The sequence below is a fragment of the Canis lupus genome, chromosome X (genome assembly GCF_011100685.1).
Source record: "Canis lupus familiaris isolate Mischka breed German Shepherd chromosome X, alternate assembly UU_Cfam_GSD_1.0, whole genome shotgun sequence".
NCBI lineage: Eukaryota > Metazoa > Chordata > Mammalia > Carnivora > Canidae > Canis > Canis lupus.
The window spans coordinates 104,530,590-104,545,720 of NC_049260.1; the positions used below are offsets into that span (position 1 = coordinate 104,530,590).

General features: G+C 41.9%; 1 protein-coding gene across 4 annotated transcripts in view; it reads right to left on the minus strand.

Annotated features, from left to right (window-relative positions):
- HS6ST2 (heparan sulfate 6-O-sulfotransferase 2) overlaps positions 1 to 15,131 on the minus strand; it is a 286,829-nt gene that overhangs the window by 82,751 nt on the left and 188,947 nt on the right. For 2 of the 4 annotated variants that reach the window (XM_038588330.1, XM_038588332.1), the window contains exon 3: positions 3,338 to 3,370. The exons of the other annotated variants lie outside the window; for them this stretch is intronic. In XM_038588330.1, the coding sequence (XP_038444258.1) occupies positions 3,338 to 3,370 (33 nt within the window). The remainder of the gene's footprint in view (positions 1 to 3,337; positions 3,371 to 15,131) is intronic. 4 annotated transcript variants of the gene reach the window in all.

The window sequence follows — 15,131 nt, forward strand, 5'->3', positions numbered from 1 at the left end:
AGTTACCCAGAATGAGAACATAGCAAGAGAAGAGAAGCAGATCAATGATAGGACCTTGGGAATTGCTCCATTTAAACACTTGAGGGGGAGGGAGAGGCTCTGTGTGTGTGTGTGTGTGTGTGTGTGCACGTGCGCGCGCAAAAGAGATCCTAATAAAGGAAACTTAAGAAGCATCCAGAAGAGAGGAGGTGATCCAAGATAAATTATGAATGCTTTTGAGCTAGTGAAGATGCGCAAAAATGCCAGAATGTCCAAAGAGTTCAAGACTGAGGCCAGAGAAGCCCTTGAATTTTGAAACACAGTGGTCACAAAGAATCTTTAGGAAAGCAGCCTTCCAATGTCATTCTTGCAGATTGTGTGTGCCCACATGCAGATGTGTATAAGTGTATGTGCGTGTACCCCAAACTACCATAAGATTAAATATTAGGCGATGAATAAGACTGTACTGGGTGTGCCAGATAATGGTAGTAATAATCACTACCGCTTACTGATGACTTATAAAGTGCTGGGAACAGTTCCGAGCACTTGATAGGCCTGATCTCAATTTAGTTTTTGCAACAAATATATAAAGTGGCTACATTTTACATGTGAAGAAACTGAAAGCCCACAGAAGTTAAAGAAATTACTCAGGGTCACGGAGCAAGAAAGTGGTAGCACCAGGATTGGCCTGGAGGATGGAGTGACTCGAAAAGCACTGAAATAATACCTCCACTGTGCTGATGTTAGCTGGGTCCTCTGCATGAGGAGGAAAGAGCTGATATTGGTTGACTGTCTTCCATTGTCAAGTGCTTTGCATAGGACATCTCTTTTCACACATATACCATCAACGCTATGGCTATGTTTAGGGTAACCTTATGAAGGCACATTTTTTAAAAATCTGATTCAGCTTTTTAGAAAAGAAGCTGAAGCCATAGGATTCTAAAACATCCCATTATAATTCAAATGTATTTACTGTAATAGCTCCTGATGGTTTGAAAGTAAAAAAAAAAAAAAAGTGTGGCATCACTGATTTGGTGGTTGTTCCTGACATCCAAATTATTGACAATCCAGCTCATTTGAAAAGTGAAGGCATTTGACAGGTGGTCTAAAGGCCTCCTTCATCCTTGAGTTTCTGCAATTCTCATGGGTTTGTCTAATGACAATAATTTTAAAGGTATGGAATATGAAGTAGAATGGGAATGCAGCAGCAGAACTGGCTGGTATGTCAGCACCCTTTTATTCCTTAAATTTATAGAGGCCTACTGTTAAAATTTTATAAAAATAGTTTTTGGTAGTTCAAACCATTGATTGCTAACTTAAACAGAAACTTGGAGACTAGTACAAAATGATACACTTAAAATCCAGCCAAATCACTTGCTTATAAGCAACTGCAGACCTTATAATATGGCTGGCTGTAGGAAAAAGAGAGAGAGAGAGAGAGTGACATTCTGGCAATTAATGTTTTTGTTGTCTATAGAAAAACAAATGAGGTTCTGGTCTGAAACAATTAGTATCACTGTTAATTGTGCATGTGTGTAGCTATAATACAAGGCACTTGGGATGGCTTCCACTGATTGTTCCCTTCTTTCTCTGGATTACAGAATCCATTCAGACAACTAAATAATAGCAAGCATTTATGCAAATTGTTAATTATGAGGCAGGGATCGTCATAATCTTGTATATTTCTCAAACTGCATGTGCAACAGGGATTACCAAATGAATTGTTGCTTTATTATTTTACTAGTGGTTGAAAAATATACTAGCTTTGCAAAGAGTTTTCATACATCATTTAGCCCACCAGCATTAAAAATGGCCCCAGTGACATTTATCAAAGCTGTTTCTTCTCTATCTCCCCATCTGTACCTCTCTTCCTTTCTCACAAACTAAGAGCAGGTATAAATTGCTCTGACAAATAACTTCTGATCAAACTGATCAGCACCATAATAAAAATAGAGCATGTCAAGATTCACTTTGTTATATAGAAAAACCAGTATAGATACATGGTTCTATAGTGCAGTAAATTTTAAAGCAAAACAAAAACAAAATTCTCAACATTTCCCCCATTAAAGCAATTCCTAGGGATATTAGCCCATATGCTATTGACCATTATCGTAAGGGTCATCTACTCTTTTATTTTACAGATGAAGGAATCAATGTTCACAGCAGAGATGGAACTTGCACAGAGTCACCCCACTAGTAGTGGCAGAATCTAATACTCTTGCCACAATGATACATCCAGTTTACAATATTTAAATGCCCTCCCATACTAATATTTTGTGATTAGGGGTCTATGTGTGTCTATACCATTTATCCCAATGAATTGTAATCTGACTACAGAATTACAGACTGAATTTGCTATTCCCAGCTGTCCAATCCACTGAGGCCCTAATGAGAACATGGAAGCCCAGCTACTGAAAGCCAAACTGGGCATTGAAGAAATCGCCCGTTTATTGTATTGAATGAGAATCTGCCCTAGTGGGAGGAATCCTGAGGTTACCACATTTGTTCCCTAACCTATTTGGCCAGGGAGTATAGAATAGGATTTAGGTGGACAGGAAGAGAAAGCAAAGACAATGGTAAATATCTCTGGTGCCGAGAAGCCTATAATAATCCAAATACAGTACTGGTGAGCATCATGATCTTAGAAAACCATGTGTCAAGCAACTAGCACACACATTTACAGAATAGCTAATGCCTCTCACTAGGGCTCTTTAGCACTAGGAGCAATACAAGGGTACTGCAAAGGTGCTGTCCTGGATCATTCTTGATACCCCCTCTGCCCCCACAGTTAGGAACTTTCCTGTGTTTGGTTAGATTTGCTCTGCCACAGAGTTCCTGTCATAAAGGCCCCTCACCTATAAGATTATTCTACCTTGCAAGTTGATATATTTGCACACTTTAAAAGCCCTGATATTTCCAAATAATTTATTTTCCTTCAATGAAATGCTGACCTAGTTGTTCCCCTAAACCACCAACCAGCCTAGCAACAGGCAGGAGTGCCTGAAACACTGTGAAAAACATTGTGCTGATGGTGGGGTGTTCTCTACAAAACCCTCTACTGTGTCATCCTATTTCAGCAAAAAAGAAAAAGGAGCTAATTACCAAATGCCCAACTGTCTGGGGTGCTGGCCCTGGACATTCATCCCACTTCTGTACTTGGTCAGCATTACAGACCTGAGATTACATGCCTGGGTATTTTCAGCTATTTTAAACTTAAAAAAAAAAAACCCAGGAAAGAAGTTGTCCAAGCCAAAATCTAACTATTCATTGTACTGAAATCAAACCAATAGGCAACTGTAGAATCTGTTTATTTTAACTTACATTGGTTCAGTTGAACTAAAAATACATTGTCACTTACCTTGCTGCATCTAGAATCTGAAAAATCCTCCACCTGTTAAAGGAACAGTAAAACCAGGTGCTAACAAGAGCTTGGTAAGAAAGGAGTTAAAATAATAAAAGTTTTCCATTTTGCTTTGCTAGCGTATATTTTTCCAGCATCCCAAACTACAAGGGAACAACTCATGGACAGCTCCTCCACTTTGCTCCCTAGTCGCTCCTCTCAAGGAGTGGGGGATTTTGAATCAGGGGGCTCAGGTAGGCAAGGCAGTGTGAGAGACAGACCTCTGGAGGGTTATGGGCTGATAATGATAGATCTACTGCTAGGTCATGCTTGTTCCTTGCCCCTTCACTAAAGTGATCACAATCTAAGCAAAACACAAAAGTCAATAGACCGAAAACCAAACCAAACCAAATGCTATGGTCTCACTAAAATGGAAACACTTGATTGAAAAGACCTAGGAGGAATTTACAGGATCTTAAAAGATGATATTATCAGTGACATATGAAGCACAATAGCAAAAAGAAAAGAATGATTAGACTTTGCTGACTAATGTTCTTCAAGAAGATGAAAACTCAAAGTGCACAAAGTGATACATAAATCATTACTCTAGTCCCTTCCACCCAAATGCAAGACATCCACCAAAGTAAGCAATGTTTCTCCATGAATAAAAAAAAAAGGCTTAGCTGCTTTCTTAATATATGTCTTAGGAGTCACAAAATACTAATTCTATTACATGAATTTCTGATATTAGCAGGGCCTGGAAATTTATACACAGGTCAATTGCTATTTTGAGGGTTCAAGTGGACTCAAATTAGCTTTTCATTGTGTATTAAGCCAGAACAAGGGATATTACAATGTAATAACACATCTGTGCCCAAAGCAAGTTATATAGCTTGTACATTATCTTGAGACAAGTGCTTGTGCACATCGGATATGTCTGGATGCTTTAGAAGTGAGTTAAGAGAGACTTTTGATCGCATAACCAGGAGCAGAACCTTTGCCTCATCATTTAAGAAGCAGTGTAAGATTCTTATCATCAGTTCCTGGCTAAGCCCCCCTTCCCTGGTTCTATGAGTTGTTAAGAGTGTGGAATAAGTTAATGTTACAAGAAACAAAGTGATGTACTTGGTGAGCTTGACAAAAGCTCTGTTAGACAAAACACCCTCATGGCTGACTTACCAACCAGGGCCCAATGTGCTCCTCTTCCATTCCAGCCACAAGAAAGAAGTAATGTAGAGTGTTCTGACCTACCCCATGCCTTAGTTTCCCCACACAGTGAAGAGAGGCTATGCACTCAGCCTCATGAACAAAAAATAACACAACTTTGTGTGAAAAATTTAAAAAAAGCCCAACAACCAGGAAACATAAAGCTATATGTTGGTTATTAGTACTAGAAAATTCCAAATATGTAGCATGTTCCAGAACCAAAATTTTCATTCTGCTGCACTAATAGAAATCCTCAAATAATAGAACAATGTACATAATTGATTTACATGTGGACAGGACCAAAGTTAACTCTAATCAGGGGAACTATTATCTCTTGAGATTTTTAAAAGATTTCTTTGTAAACTTCTTAACCTAGGGAAGTCTGCCTGATGATTGTACTGAGGAAACTTATGGGAGTTCATTGCCTTACCTGGGAATCCAGGTTGCCAGAAGTAGAATATTCAGTGGTGATCCAGGAATCAAATCCATCAATCAAATCCATCAATCAAAAGGATGGGCATTCATCAGAAGTGAATCAAAGGCCATGGAAAGAAAAGTTAAAAAAAAAAAAAAGGAAAGACATACCAATTAGAAAAAAATGAATTAACTTTATGAACCAATTTTACTCATCATGCAAACACACACTCTCTTTGGGAAGGTACTTAAATGGATTATTTTAAAAAGGCTCTTTAAAAAAAGATTTATTTTAGAGAGAGAGAGAGCAGAGAGTATGAGCAGGGGGAAGGGGAAGAGGGAGACAGCAAGAGAGACTCTTAAGCAGACTCCCCAGTGAGTGTAGAGGCCAAAGACACAGAGCTTCAATCCTAAGAACCTGAGAGCATGACCTGAGAGTCAAAATCAAGAGTCAGATGCTTAACTAATTGAGCCACTCAGATGCCTCTAAAAGGGCTTTTTAATAAAAAGAAAAGGGTAATTGTATAATGTGACAGAGATGCTAGATATCATGACAATAGCAATCATATTACAATATATAAATACATTAAGTTAACACGTGTACACCTCAAATTTATGCAAGGTTATATGTCAAATATATTTACCAAAAAATCACCCCACAAAACACTTGGTATTTCCTATGTGCCAGACAATAAATATCGAGGTTGCAGCAGTGAATAGAACAGACACAAATCCCTGCCTTCAGGAAAGTTACAATCCCATGGAAGATTTTTTAAGCCGTCTTTGTGGAAAAGACCTCCACAGAAATATACTGTATGTTATTAGCCTTAGAGTTTATTTTATTTTTTATTTATGTACAGAGAACATATCCAATGGCATCAGATTCAACAACTGTATTAGAAATAATTCTCTTTTTGATTGGAAGAGCTGTCGTTACTAGCATTCACGAATTCTCCTTGTGGAAAGCCCCCCTAAAGGCTGTAAGACAGACTTCCTTTCAGCTGGGCCATTTGCTGTCCACAGAACTCCACGTGCTTGCACTTTGCAAGGCTGTAAAAACAAGAAGTCTCTAAATGGCAGCTTTGTAATACTGCAGTATCATAGAGTTTTTCTCACTGGAGGCTATAGTGTTCTCTCACAGCTAGCCTGGGTGACACTCTGAGATCGGATTCATCATGCCTCAGCAGGTCACATCCTGGGAAAGCAGCAGCAGTTGGTGAACAAAAGGAGCTTTTTGGTGGTTATCATGCCCATGACCCAGACACTGGGAAGAGAAGAAGCAATAGAGGGAAGCCTGGGTGGCTCAGCGGTTGAGCATCTGCCTTTGGCTCAGATCGTGATCCCAGAGTCCTGGAATCGAGTCCCACATCGGGCTCCCCACAGGGAGTCTGCTTCTCCCTCTGCCTGTGTCTCTGTCTCTCTCTCTCTCATAAATAAATAAATAAATTTTTTAAAAGAAGCAATAGACTGTAACCATCCTCTTGGCTGGGGTTTGAGAAGACTCGAGTAAATATTCCTCAAGTGACAGCTACTACCTAAATGTCCAATTAGCAGGGAAAGGAAAAGATGAAAATGGAGGGAATAAATATATATCATTGGAAAAATGGGAACTGGGGGAGACAAGGGGCCCCAGAAACCCAGATGGTGATTCATGCTAACTAGAAACCTCCAATGATAACACCAACCCTCTGGGATTTATATCTTCAGGGTAGGTGTCTAGGGCTTCAGAAATCTAAAAAAAAAAAAAAAAAAAAAAAAAAAAAAAAAAAAAAAAAAAAAAAACCTATCTATCTATTCACTGTGATATTAAGGATCCAAATTGATACCTGGAAAAAATGGAATACTGCAAAAATCTGAAAGCCCAGGCCAGAAAATTAAGATCCCTGGTTTCTAAATCCTGGTTTTACCAATGACTCATTTGATCATGGGCAAAGTGTCTTCTGTAATTCTCTAATAGTTTTTGCCTTTTATTTTGGTGCCAAGCTAGTTAAGAGTATAGCAGTCTCTAGTCACTTTCTCAGTATAACGTGCCATTAGGAGTTCAGACAGCCCAGAGCCCAGCATTCTGAGCTGATGCTTAAATGAGAATATGGCCAAAACAATAATAGCCGGGCTGAAATGCAGCTGATCATCATTCTGTCTAGGGAAACAGCTTTGTTTACGTGAAATATAGAATGGCTGCTTCTTTAGGATGGAAAAGTTATACAAGGAAACTTAATTGAAAATCTAATTGATGCACAATTGACCCCCCCCCCCCCCATTTCCCTTTCTGCTCATCTGCCAGAAGCTTGGGTTGTTGGTGATTGCTGTCAATCAGCAGAAAGATCCACACTCTCTCAGATAAAGGCGACACAGATGCTCAGATTTTGCAAAGAGTGGTTTGGAAAACAACAACAACAACCATACTGACATTGTCTTGGTCTGATTGCAAATCTGTGGCAGATAAGACACTCTGTGGGAACCAATTACCTATCACTGTTCCAGAGCTGCCGAGCAAATGACCCATTCACCCTCTCTAGTTTGTAACACTGGATTGGTTTTCTCCCCCTCTCACCAACTCCCACATCCCGAGTTGCTGTGCCCTTGATTTGCCACCTTCTCCCAATGTAGAATGACCCTCTGCCTTCATCCCAGTGTGATCTAGTATACTGTGGCTCAGTTACCTACCACCTCCTTTTGTGCCTCAGGCCACGCCCTCATTTGGTCTTTGAAGGCCAAATACAGTATATCCTAGTGAAAAAAAAGCTTATTTGGCATGCTAAATTGGGTCACCTAAATGGGAAGGAGTCCCATGCTCACCCTTGGGGGTAGGGGGGGTAGAAGTAGAAAAGCCAGGGGAAAGGCCTGAATGCTTCTTAAGGCCCTAGGCAAGAAAGCTAGTTATCTTCTTTCCTTGGATTAAAATGCTTGGCCTTGGCCTTTTGCTTACACACAAGCCTGAGAGGTGGTGTGGGGCCATGGAATAAGCCCAGGCAGCACACGGACTGGGTTCTAGTCTGGGCTCTTTCATTTACTGACTGCATGACACGCTAAAGTACTTCAAGCTCTCAGCCTTGACGCCTTCATGTACGAAATGGGGACAAGTATAGTGCCCCCACCAGTAACTACATTCAATCTACTGAACAACCAATATAGCACTGGCCAATCAGAGCAGAAAGCACCTGAAAATATCTGTGTAGAAAGGCCCATGTAAGGATTAGAAGAGATCATGGATGGAAAATTCTATAGCAGAGCACAAGATCCAGAGACCAGACTCAAAAACTTTTTTAAAAAGATTTTTATTTATTTATTTGAAAGAGAGAGAGCCAGTGTGTGTGTGTGTGTGTGTGTGTGTGAGAGAGAGAGAGAGAGAGAGAGAGAGAGAGAGAGAGAGAGATAGAGCATGAGTGAGGAGAGAGAGGGAGAGAGAGAAGCAGGCTCCTTGCTGAGCAGAGAGCCCAACACGGGTCTCCATCCCAGGACCCTGAGATCATGACCTGAGCCAAAGGCAGACACCTAACTGACTGAGCCACCCAATAACTTTTATGCATGATTATGTTTATCTAGGGAAGAGACAAGTAAGGAAATTTCCAGAAGTACAGTGAGTCTATGGAAGGCCAGTGTCCGGGATCACAGCCCCCTGTCACTGAGCCATCTTGTTACCTTGGGAACAGAACCTGCTATTCAAAGCCCGTGCTCCAAGACACCTACATATAAAAGGCCATCTGGAAAATAACCACAGTTATTGACGGGGGGTGGGGGGTGGGGTAGTGTGTGTATTCCCCAACATCTTCCTCTGGCGGGCTTCTACTAAGTGCACCAGAAACTATACATATTCCAAGAGAAGGAGCTCTCCTGGTCTGCCTAAGGATACTGGAATCCCAAACATCTTTTCCAACTTTTATTTTAGGAGTATTTGTTTTACCCCTGAAAGTCAGCCTCTGGCACAACCATGAGGTTTCCCGAGTTTGTCTTGACTGCTCCTTCCACAGTGTCCCCTCCCCCCAAGATTTCAAAGCTGGCTTCCAGATTCATTTTCCTAATTTCTCTGCCAGTTGACAAGGATTTCAATCCTATTCTTGCCTTTGGGCAACAGTATTAAGACTACAGAGTCTTCCAGACCCACGGAAATGACCTAATGGTTCAGTCCTATGACATTTAGAAAGGATACATTTCTTTTAAATTTATTTACTTACTTTAGAGAGAGAGAGAATGCAGTAAGGAGGGGCAGAGGGAGAGGAAGAGAGAACCCCAAGCTGACTCCACACTGAATGTGACACGGGGCTGGATCCCATGACCCTAAGATCACAACCCAAACCAAAACGAAAAGCCATATGCTCAACCACCTGAGCCACCCAGACACTCCAAGAGGACACATTTTTGATAAGGATTTGTCCCTTCCATCTAATACCACCCAAGTACAATACATACAATATACAATACATGCCCAGAGCTGTCTTAGCTGTATCAAAAACCCTTTGGGTAGTAGCTGCTGGTTTCTTATTCCATGCAATCAATGTGGGTGGGAAAAGATACATGCAGCACAAGGTAACAAAGATGCCTGGAGTGAAAGTCAAAAGGCTGTCCTCATGACAACTCTGCTGTGTGACCCTGGGCAAGGCCATCCTCCCATGGTGTAGATGGCTCTCCATTTCCCTAGCTACACAGGGAAGGAGTTGGACTAAGTGCTTTCCCAAAGGCCTCTGTTTATTATAACATTTTAAGACTTTCTAAGGAATTTGACTCAGGAACAATCCTATTAAGTATAGCCTGAGTTCTTAAAAAAGGAGGCACAGAGAGAAATGCTCTTGAGTTGTTCTAAGAAACCCTGGGACCAAAGGCAATGGACAACTTTGTCTTCAGTGGCCCATTCTTCCCATTCCTCATCAGACCTCCCATTGGCTCCTCAGAAAAGTACACAAGGGCATGCCAGAGCAATTCTTCCCAGTGCCCAGTGTGCAAGGCAGGAGTCACCTAACTTGGGTGCAATAAGCCAGTTTCGGGGAGTGGCGCTGAAGATGGCTTAAATGTGGTAACAGAGGTTATGTTTGGACTGGGCAGTAAACCTAAAAAAAGTAACCAACATGGGCATATGAGCCATCTGGGCTGGCAAATCCTTTGAGTACCATCTGTACTGAGAGCATGGATCACCTTCTATCCCACGGTTAGATCTCAAGTGGCTGATAAATTATATTGACAAGTCTTTCAGCGATCCTCAACCACATACCACTCAGAGAGGTCTTTGGGTGATCTTTTTGGGACCACTGGTATCACAGGGGCAGGGACTTGCTGCAGATCACAGAACACATCGGTGGCAGAGCCAGGGGCAGGACCCCAAGCCTACGAGATCCTTTCCCTGGGAGCACACTACCCACCCTACGTCAGCCAGAGAACTACTGCCTGGGGGCAGCCAGCAAGCCAGCATCAGTACCTCCAAACACAACCACACAACCCTTCAGCACAACCCAAAGAGCAATGGCTGCAAAAGACCAGGAAATCAACCATAAAACCCCTCAAGGATGTTAAATTCTTCTCTTGAGGTAGCTGTTAAATTGTTAACACATTTTCCTAAGCTGCTCTCTCACGTTCTGTTTTCTGCTTAAAGGCACTTTTACCACATCACGTGGTGACAATCAGTGATTCTTACGTTCTTTTCATTTGAGAAATAACGCCTAATACCTGGATCCTGTATTGCCAAAAAAAAAACAAAAAACAAAAAACAAAAAACAAACCCGCCAACTGCATTTGGGAGACAAAGGGGATCTGATGAGGAAGACTGCTAAAACAAGGCTTTTCAAAAAGAGTGTTTTCTTGCCTGTTGGTGAGCTGGTCAGTCCTAGGTTAGGATGCTTTCTCCAGGCGATTTGTCCCTTGTCTGCAGCTCATTACTGAAATGGTCCCCTCTCCCCCACTTATACCCACTGGTTTGTAGTGAAAATTCTCCCATTTTGGCATCATAAGAGTGCCCTCTAGTGATGATCTAATTAAGAATCTGGAGATGGAGGGATTCCTGTTTGGGTGGGAAATAGATTTAACTAAATTTGTCCTTGGTTGTGTCAAGATATATTCTTCCTGAAAGACTCTCTAAAGCACATACTTAACAATTTAGTCTTGCAAAAAGCAGTGAAAGGAGTATTTTGCCATTGAACAAACAAAGCAAAATATCCCCCCACCCGCTCCCATAAAAGAAAATCTGGCTTGTTCTCCCTCCTGAAAAGTATTCCTACTCATGATATGGGGATGCCGTCTGAATTATAAAATAAGGTGTACAGACACAGGCCGACTCCATCATTTGAAAATTGACAGCAATTTTCCATTGTGTTTTAGAGTTCCCCAGGTGCAAACACCTGCCTTTGTATGAATGGTTCCAGCAATGCATTTCCTCAATTTGATCATATATATGCTTTTTCTTTGAAGGAAGGCCAGACCAGTAAGAAACCCTTAGAAATTCTGGGGGAGGGGGTATAATGGGGCTTACTTTCTCTTAATAAGGGCCTAAAAAAGTTTCACTTCTAATATAAATATATGTGTTGCTCGTTTAATCTCATTTTGTTTCCATTTTTCAGATTTTGGGGTCTAGAAGGTTCCACAATGAATACTAGTTCAGCACTAGTTCAAATCGGCAGGGAAGACTTCCATAATATCTTTTACATTCAGCTCTGTAAGGGGCTACTGCTCTATTGAACCCCATGTATTTTATGTTAACACAGACAAAGGATGGCAAGCTGCCAACATGAGATATAACTGCTTTGTTCACATTGTGACAGCATGAAAAAGTCCCTAACAAGGAATGATTTAGCAAGTGCTAAACTAAGGATCGAGGTCATTCTCCAGAAATATTCAACCAAGTCACTAACAGGATCAGAGAGTAGAGACATGTGGAATGGTATATTCTGGATCATTCTGGACCCAAATATCACCCACTCTTGGCAAGGAGCTTCCATCTCTGCTGAAGTCAAAGTATGGCAGGAACCACTGGATTTGGCCTGAAACTTCCCTCAAGCCAGCCCCAAACAGAGAGTGAAGTAGCAGGGTAGAGGAGTGATGTGCTAGAGTACAGGGGTGCACAGGCTCTGGAGTCAATAGAATTGTCTTTATACCCCAGTTCCTCCACTTCTCTTTGGTCACTTCCAACCTGTCAGTTTCATTTTTCTCAAAAAAAACTGTGATCTCCAATAACACCTCATAGAGGGCACAAATCAGGTGCTCGATTCAACCTGCTAAATGTAATATAACCAACAGTTTTGATGAAAACTGCCTCTTGTTATCCAGATATTCCCAAAGATCTAAGTGTGTGGGGTCTAGCAAACGAAGCATCTGTATAATGGACTTCACTGTTAAAAATCAGTGCTAAGTAAGTGAAATAAGTCAGAGAAAGACAAATACCATATGATTTTACTTATATATGGAATTTAAGAAACAAAACAAATGAGCTAAGGGAGAGATAAAGAGACAAAGCAAGGAACAGACTCTTAACTTTAGAGAACACACTGAGGGTCACCAGAGGGGAGGGTGGTGAGGGATGGGGGAAATAAGGGATGGGGGTAAGGCGGGCACTTGTCCAGGTGAGCACAGGGTGTTGGATGAAAGTGCTGGATCACTATATTGTACACCCGAAACTAATGTAACACTGTATGTTAACTCACTAGAATAAAAATTTAAAAATTTAAAATAAATAAAAATAAAAGTAAGCATAGCTCTTAACCTATTAATGGATGTGCTGCTTTTTGAAAAATCATGAGCCGTTCAACATTTTCCTGGGCTGTGGACATCTTTCAAGGCAAAGACACAGAACCATTGTTAGGGCAAAACCTTTGTTTTCAAGAGGAGATGGATCTCTTTTTATTGCAGGATTCTTAGTTTCAGGTCTTACCTGAAGTGTCAAAACCAGGTACCAAAAAGACCCTGTGTGCTTCTGCCCCAAAAGAATACAAAATATAGAGAAGTTTGCCAATTGTCGGGAGGAGTACACAGGGTATCTTTTCTAGAACTATTTAAGTGGCAAACTATAAAAATCATACTATTAGCCAGTGTTTAATGAGTGCTTTCTATACGCCAGAAGCCATGCACTTGACAAGAAGTATCTCACTTTATGCTGAACAAAAGTCTATACTTACGCGTAGATAATGGGGCCTCCAAGGTGCTCACCCAACTAATAACTCACATCCAGAGTTGGAGGATGCCAGCACTCAAGCTCATTAGCCACTAAAATAGGCTGTACCTGTGAAATAGGCATCCTTATTCTCATCTTACAGGTAAATCAGGTGAGGCCCAGAGAATAACCTGCTTGGGGTCAGTAGCTAGTAAGTGAAGGTGCAGAGGTGGGAATCCCCAATATGCCCTGACTTTGCATCTTACACCTTCCGTAAGGCGCTGATGATGGGAAGGTGACTGTATATAAGCTAGACAGCGAGCTGGGTGGCACTCCAGTTCCTGTACAAGCCTGTAAACTGCCCTGAAGTGATTCCTTGCGTGCCTCTTTTTAAGTTTCTTGTGGGACCGTTTTTCATTTTGAATTCCAGGATAAACTTGCAGGCTATAAGTGCCAAGTACTTGAATCCACGAGGAAGAGAGGTCATAGCTCATTTGAAGATGAAACCCTGGTGTAAGTCTTCACAGTGGCTAGGCTGCTCCCCTCGGACATAAATCAGGTGGTGCTGGTGGGCTAGGAGCCCACAGGGAAAAGGAAGTTGGCAGGCAGATCAGGCCTCTTGCTCTAGAGCAGAAGTGAGTGCTATTTCTTGCCCTTATACTTGTATTTTTTATCTATAAGAAAATGTGATTAAATTTGATGTAGACAGAATCCAGAAAGTCCAAGGTGACCAAGGGAGGGAAAACCCAGGAAGAGACTACACTACATGCCTCATTCCAAGAAAGCCCATGTAATTATGGTGGGAAGAGGAAAGTTGTTGCCCTGAGAAAGAATCATGCTCACTGGATGATGGAGTCCATCCTCGGGCATAGTGAGCCAGGCTGTTCACAATTTGACATAGCTGAAAAACCTGTCAAAGTTGGAAGGTACTCTTACAGAACATCAAACCCAACCTCTGCATTTTATAGGCCCTGAGAGAGAAAGGACTTATTCAAGGTCACACAGTTCATACTGCCACGGTGCTGCTGCTCCCCTAGGACATATAACAGATGGCTATGGGTAGGCTCGAGGGAAGGGAGTAAAGAAGCCAGTTGGGAACCAGCAGCAGAAGATCCAAGCATGAGGACTGGGCTTTTTGTTTAAAGGGAACAATAATCTTGCAAGATGCTCTTTCCTATCTCCTTGTACAGGTGAGGAAACTGAACCTTAGAGACAGGAAGCCACCTGCTGAAGGTCCTGTAGCTATTTAGACAATGGGACTTGGCTGATCTGACTCCAACGCCTCAGTGCTTTTCACCCTATGTTTTGGCTTCCTGCTTTCTCTGTGGCCATATGCCAAAGAGAAAGGAGGTCCCTTTAAGTCCCAAGTGAGTTGAGATGTGCTCATTTTTTTTTGCAACCGTAAGTGAAGTGAGGTGGGTTCACATCTGCAAACCGACATCCAACAAAACTTTATCCAGTGCCTGGTTCTTGGCTTCCCAGGAGGACCTCTGGACTGTCCTTGGCTTGGCCTTGGGACCCAAGACACACAGGGAGCCATCAGAATAACCTCTCTATTTCTTCATAAACACTGGCAGTTTTGTAACCCCCAACTCCCCCAACACAAGAACTGGTGATACCTCCTCAGGCCACTGAGGCTCCCTGCCTGGGATCTAAGGAGCCATTGACCATGGCACCTAAGCTGTCAGCTAAGTGGGATCATGCTTTGGGAGTTTCTTGTGCCAAAGGGCAAGGGAGACAGTGAACTCTGAATGTAGCACTAGGCCTCGCTCATCTCCATACACAACTCCTCTCAGCCCCACTATGGGAGCCCTGTAGCAGCAGACTGGTGTCTCTTCCTTCAAAAATCTGATAGGCACTGAAGTAGTAGGGGTAGTCCCCAGGAGTAAGAAGAAGAATCTGGAACTACTTATTTGAAGCAGGACTTGCTGAATTGTTAATCACCCAAAGGCACATCATTAGGCTGCTTGCTCATTCCTCCTGATCAAAACAGGGGTGAGGAGGTGGGCAGTGTCTATCCTATAGGCAGCAGACAAATCACCAGGCCACTGGGTTCGTGAAGACTGAATCCTGGTTTCTTACTAACATACATTCTGATCAATTTCTAACTTCAGTTAGCAG